The 6,000-nt window shown below is 56.2% G+C and overlaps 1 protein-coding gene across 2 annotated transcripts in view; it reads right to left on the bottom strand.

Annotated features, from left to right (window-relative positions):
* Positions 1–221: 221 nt before the first annotated feature.
* Positions 222–6,000, bottom strand: part of ABCA3 (ATP binding cassette subfamily A member 3) — a 58,983-nt gene continuing 53,204 nt past the window's right edge. For both annotated transcript variants that reach the window (XM_080387339.1, XM_080387338.1), the window contains exons 23-31: positions 5,644–5,802; positions 4,930–5,102; positions 4,504–4,638; positions 4,174–4,368; positions 2,428–2,615; positions 2,155–2,325; positions 1,748–1,935; positions 1,567–1,640; positions 222–433 (exon numbers count right to left, since the gene is read on the bottom strand). In XM_080387339.1, coding sequence (XP_080243465.1) covers positions 302–433; positions 1,567–1,640; positions 1,748–1,935; positions 2,155–2,325; positions 2,428–2,615; positions 4,174–4,368; positions 4,504–4,638; positions 4,930–5,102; positions 5,644–5,802 — 1,415 coding nt within the window. In that variant the 3' untranslated portion in view covers positions 222–301. The remainder of the gene's footprint in view (positions 434–1,566; positions 1,641–1,747; positions 1,936–2,154; positions 2,326–2,427; positions 2,616–4,173; positions 4,369–4,503; positions 4,639–4,929; positions 5,103–5,643; positions 5,803–6,000) is intronic.

Below are 6,000 nucleotides of genomic sequence, written 5' to 3'. Positions count from 1 at the left end.
CTCCCTGCTTTTGGAGCTTTTTTTTTTTGCTGTCTAGATGGGAGTGAAGGCTGGAGAGTGGGAGTGTCACATGCACACACACACGCACACGCAGACCCGTGCCGGCACGCGATGCACACGCATCGCTGGTGTTCCCCACGGCAGAAGGTACGATGCCATCCGCTCCCCCCTCCCCGGTGAAAAGTTTCTTACATTTATACATTATTTAAGACACGCCGATATATAAATTACTGTCTCTATATATACTATGTTTAGGCAGCAGGGCCAGTCCGTGACGAAGGGCACCAGTGGGGGCTTCTGCTCATTTCCCTCTGTCCTCTGTGTAGTGCTGGAAGCGAGTGAAGCTCATGAAGACTTGCTCCAGGGATATCTGGCTCACCGAATAGTCTTCCAAGCGGTACTTCTCTTTGGCTTTCTCCAAGGCCCCGAAGACCTGCAAGGGACAGCATGGCAGTTACTGCAGGGTACCTCGGCTGCGGGAGAACCCCACGGGTTGCAGCCGAGAAAGCGGAGGAAGCCTTCTCCTCCAGGGAGAGCCAGGGGAAGGGAAACCTCCCCTGGCAGGAGGGCAGTGGTAAGCCAGAAGATGGATTATTTAGCAGAGCACCTGACCCCATTTTAAAATATGTATTTTACATATACATATATATATATATGATACAAACATATATATACAAATGTATTTTCTTTTAAATATATCCCTGGGCTGGGATCCCAGCTCAATACATTATAAATATAAAATATGTATATAATAGATAAAAAACTATATATATACAGATATAAAAATGTATATACTGTGTACAAAAACTATCTGTATATTATATGCACATATATGTATACTACCTAGACATAAACATGTATCGACAGTATATAACTGTCTGCATATACTATATGTATAACTGTTTACACTGTATACAGATAATCTCTCTCCATATCCCCCTTCCCTCTGGTTTTTATATATCCCTCTGGGCTGGGATCCAGCCGGGTCTGTGGCTCAGCAAAGCCCATGTCCGTAGCCCCGGACGTGGCAGCCCCAGTGCCCACGTGCAGCAGCAGCAGAGTTGATGCTGTGTCCACCAGTGCTGCGTTCCCAGCAGGGAGATGCAGGGTGGGAAGGATGCAGCTAGCAAACACACTCCTTCCAGCACCCTCCAGAGCCTTCATGCAATATTTTGAGATGCACAAACAATGGCAAAATCAGCTCTTGCTCCCCAGGGAGACCCGGCTTTCCCTCTGGAGGGCTGTGGGCAGGGGCAGTCAGTTGGGGGGGGTGGGATGGAGCGGTCCTGGCTCAGCACACATGGCGAGTCCTGGATGCTCACACGCTGGCTGTTTGCGCAGGTGACCTGTTTGGGCCAGGAGGTGGGAAAGGGCTGGGGAGAAACCCACTTTTTAATTTGCTTGGGTTTTACGTATCACCTGGATTTTGGACAGAGAGTGGCTCTGGAAGAAAAGGAAGATGAGCCGAGCATGAAAGCAAAGCATCAAGAGCATGCTAAGGGACAGGAATAGGGTTGTCCCCCCCCAGCCTCGTCCTGCACCAGCCATGCTCCAGCACCTGCTTACCTGTGCCCAGCTGAGGTTCTTGTTGGTCAAGTGGTAATGTACCATGCCCTGGTGCTCGTGTTTCAGGACACTGCCTGGGAGAGATGAGCGAGGAGAGGCTCTGTGTTAGGCAACTGGCTGAAGCTCTCGCCCAGCACCCTGCCCTCCCTCGGAGGGCAACAGCTCTGGCAGCTAATGGTACCTGGGAAAGTCTTCTCCACGAAGGCCTTGAAGGCCTGCAGCTCGCCTTCCTCCTCACTCCGCGTTTTGGCCAGCAAGGTGTAGCCACTGCCGAACTTGCTTTTCAGGTGCTGGGGGCTGCCCAGGCATTTGAACTGCCCGTTCACCATGATGGCCAGCCGCGTGCACAGCGCTTCGCACTCCTCCATGCTGCAGGACAGAAGAGGGCTTGTTCAGGGGCAGGAGCACCAAGGCAGAACAGTAGAAGCTTCTGGACTTTCAGAGGGAGATCTGGGTAAAGCAGCCACTGCCAGCTGCAGGCAGTGCCCCCCCCCAGGCTCTGGAGGCAGGTCCCATCCCTTGGACCCCAGCACCCTCCCTCCTTCTCCCCAACCTCTCATGCCAAGCGCCTGCCCAGACAAGCGTCACCTGTGGGAAGTGAAGATGATGGATTTGCCACACTCCCGCGTCCGTGTCACTGCGTCCCACAGCAAACGCCGGGCCACGGGGTCCATGCCGGTGGAGGGTTCATCCAGGAAGATGACGGGGGGACCGCCAATGAGGGCGATGCCAGCGCTCAGCTTCCGCTTGTTACCACCACTGCAGGAGATGGGCGTGGGGACAGAGACCCAATATGAGCACAGGGAGAGCCACACAAGACGAAGGGCAAGGGGCACAGGGCGTCTCCATGGCTCCTCTTACCTGTAGGTCCTCACGAGTTTGTCGGCATGTGGCTCCAGGAGCAGCCCTCGCAGCATGTTCTCCACGCAGCTGCCGATGTAGCGCTCGGGGATGCCCCGCAGCCGGGCGTACATGCTCAGGGTCTCGCGGCCCGTCATGTGGTCCAGGAGGGCATCAAACTGCGGGCAGTAGCCGATCCGCTGCTGGACCTTGGGGCAAGAAGAGCCCAATGGGATCAGCTCACAGGCAAGTCTCTGCAAGGTCCCCAAGCCAGGAGGTGCCTCGGCACCCACAGGGCTTGCTGCATCTCCACAAGGTTTCTGCTCAAAGTGACAGGGACTGAGCCGCCCCTGTGAAACCGCAGGGGCAATGAGAGGGAAAGCCCCTGGTGGCTGGAGCAGCCAGTCTGGCAGGGATGGACACATGCAGCGGCTCTGGATGGCAACTGCATGGCCTCGTGCTGCGTTTCCCAAGCTCGTCCATCATTGTGCGGGGCCAGTTCAGGTGGCCCAGGCTCTCGGGGAAAAAGAAAGCACTGGAAGGTCTGTACCTGTACTGGGTTTGCGTGGCAAGGTTTTGGTACCGGGGGGCTGCAGGGGGGCTGTGCCAGAGCTGCCCCTGTGCCCGACGGAGCCCACAGAGCCCACGCCAGCCAGCTCCCAGCTGGACCTGCTGCTGGCCGTGCCGTAATGTATTTAAGAAGAGGGGGAAAAAAAAATATTGCACAACAAATTGCAGCAGAAAAGAGGAGAGAGATCATGTGAGAGCCACAGCCCTGCAGACACGAAGGTCAGTGGAGGAGGAGGCAGGAGGGGCTCATGGCGCCGGAGCAGAGGTGCCCCAGCAGCCCGTGGGGAAGCCCCCGGCGGGGCAGGCTGTGCCCTAGCCCAGGGTGCCAGGGGGCGCAGACCCCCCCCCCCGCAGCCCGGGCAGGACCCCGCGCCAGGGCAGGGGGTGCCCATGGGGGCGGCTGCCGGCAGGGCCCATGGGGAGGAGCCTGGGATGGGATGGGAACCCCGTGGGGACCCCCCTGAGGCTGGCTGTGCCTGGGGGGCTGTGCCTGTGGGGAGGGGACCCCCGCTGGGGCAGCATGTGAAGGGCTGCAGCCCATGGGAAGGAGCCACACTGGAGATCTCCCAGCCAGGGTCAGCCCACCACAGCACCCTGCTCCCCCTGTCCTGGTCTCCTCTGGGGACAAGAGCCCAGCAGAAGGCCGAGGGGCAGGGGAAGAAGCAAGCAGGGCCGTGCTTTCAGGGCAGACCCTGCCCGTGTTCTCCTTGCTTGACGCTGTCCGGGCTTGACAGTGGCAGGGCTATCCAGGGACTGAACTGAAAGCCTGATTCCTGCTCATCCCTTGCTTTTCCAAGGGCAGTGGGTAACTCCCAGCAAGGAGACCTCTAGCAGGGGGTTCTGGAAAGGTTCAACCTGCTTGTTTTTGAGACACCATCACCCAACTGTGATCATTAATTCACATTTTTCACCTTTCCAACTTACGGAGCTAAACCCTTTGGTGAAGGGTTTGCCACCCCAGCAAGGTTTGGCTCCCATTTGTTACCCCCATCTGTCATCCCAGCGGAGAGGGGACTGCTTCCCCGTGGCCAGATAACGGAGAGCTGGGCCAGACATGGACACAACGTCCCTGGGATATTACTTCAACCTCTGGCAACGGCCACCATGTCCTCCTCAGAGGCACTCGCGAGGTGGCCCAGCCCAGCCAGACGCAGGTTTGCATGTAACACTGCCCTCCGCCCCTGCAGCCCTTGGTACCTTCTTGATGTTGGCCAGAATGCTGTGGCCGTCCACAAAGGCATCCCCTGACGTGATGCTCTCGTCACCCGTCAGCATCTTGAAGGTGGTGGTTTTGCCCGCTCCGTTGAAGCCGAGGAGGCCAAAGCATTCCCCTTTGCTGACCGCCAAGGAGATCCTGTCCACCGCCAGCAGGGACTCCCGGCTGTCGTAGACCTGGAGGAGACCATGCACAAGTCATGCCAGTCACTGCCTGGTGGCACAGCAAGGCAAGTGGTGGCTTTACCAGCCCCGTGAGGACCATGGCTCAGCCAGCAGCAGGGTGCTGAGGAAGGGCCACGCTCTCCTCACCTTGGTGAGCTCCTTGATGACCAGAGGGCTGCTGAGAGATGACAGCAGTTCTGGTGGTGACTCCAAAACCTTCTTCCTCTCATCTGCCACGTCCCGGTCCTCCGGCAGCACAGATACCCTGTTCAGCAGTGCCACCTAAACAGGGGAGAAAAAACACTCTGCCACCTGGCTGCTGTGGGACAAATGAATTCTTCCAGTGCCCCCAACCCAGACACGATCCATCCCTTTGATCAGCCGTCTCTGGGGATGCCTCCCTCCCTTTGCCAACCCACACAGTCAACAGGACTGGCCCCTCCAAGCCACCTGCTCCAGGAATGCTCCTTGAGAGAGTGATTTAGGTGAAGGGAGCTTGTCTCCAGCTCGCAGGGACTCCTGGGCTTGGTTTGGGGGGCATCTTACTTCTCCCTCCCACATGCTTCAGCTCACCCATTTCCGCCGCCTGCAGATGCCACAGACCAAAGTTCTCAGTCTCCAGAGAAGGTTTGTCTCAATGAGGAAAAGGAGGAAGAGGAAGGAGAAACCCTGGACGGTCAAGGAGGTCAGGTATCGTCCGATCCCAGGAGTCTCCCAGGAAAAGTAGTTCATCTGATAACTGATATCTGAGCAGGGATGGAACAAAATCAAGATTTGGATCAATCCACACTCTGGGGAGGGGCACGGAAAGCTCTGAGCCCAAGGCTTTGCCAGGCTCATCTCCATGCCAGCCCACACTGGCTCCCTGCCCACAACTCTTTCCAACACTCATCTCCATCTCAGCTCACACTGGCTCCCTGCCCACAGCTCTTTCCAATGCTTCCCACAGGAAGATTCGGGTCTGGAGGGGATCTGGCAGAAGATACCCAGTGGAGGCACACAGAGGAGAAAAAGTCACTCTTGGGACAGGGACTTCTTTACTTGTTTATGAAACTTTCCCTCACCCCAGCTTTCCTCCAAATCATTAGTAAGGAAAAGATGCCTTAATTGGATCACCTACGAGTGTCAAACGCTGCCTAGTTTTTACTTTAAAATGGTACCTGGAGCTACTGCCCAGGTTGGGTTAGAGGCCCTGTGATACTGCCCAGCTCCACCATCCACCCCACAGAGACCTCCCAGTGTGGCTACGGTGGGGTGGGCAGGTGAGGACCAACACAAGAGACTCACTAAACGCCTTGCAGATGAAGATGGCTTCAACGGAGGAGGTACAAAACTGAATGAACTCATAGTTCTGGTAGAAGTCACTGATGCACTGGCCCAGGCAGTAATTGGGTAAGACAAGAAAGACTTTATCCAAGGTTTTGGAGAGGTCCACCAAGCCCAGTTCTGAAAAAAGAGCACAGGAGGAACAACAGATTGGGAGTTAGCTGGTTTTAGAGAAAGACCCTGATACTTCCAAGTTCAGAAGGAAAACCAACAGATTTTGTCACGTTTAATGGGTGAGAATGGACTGTCATAGCAGTTTTGTTGCTGGTGTGGGGACAGCCCTGGGATGAGAGTCCCCCTGGGGGCTGGATCTTCCTG

Source organism: Falco punctatus, assembly GCF_963210335.1.
Source record: "Falco punctatus genome assembly, chromosome: 4".
NCBI lineage: Eukaryota > Metazoa > Chordata > Aves > Falconiformes > Falconidae > Falco > Falco punctatus.
The sequence above is the reverse complement of the archived record's forward strand: the minus strand, read 5'-3'. Positions and strand labels throughout refer to the sequence as shown.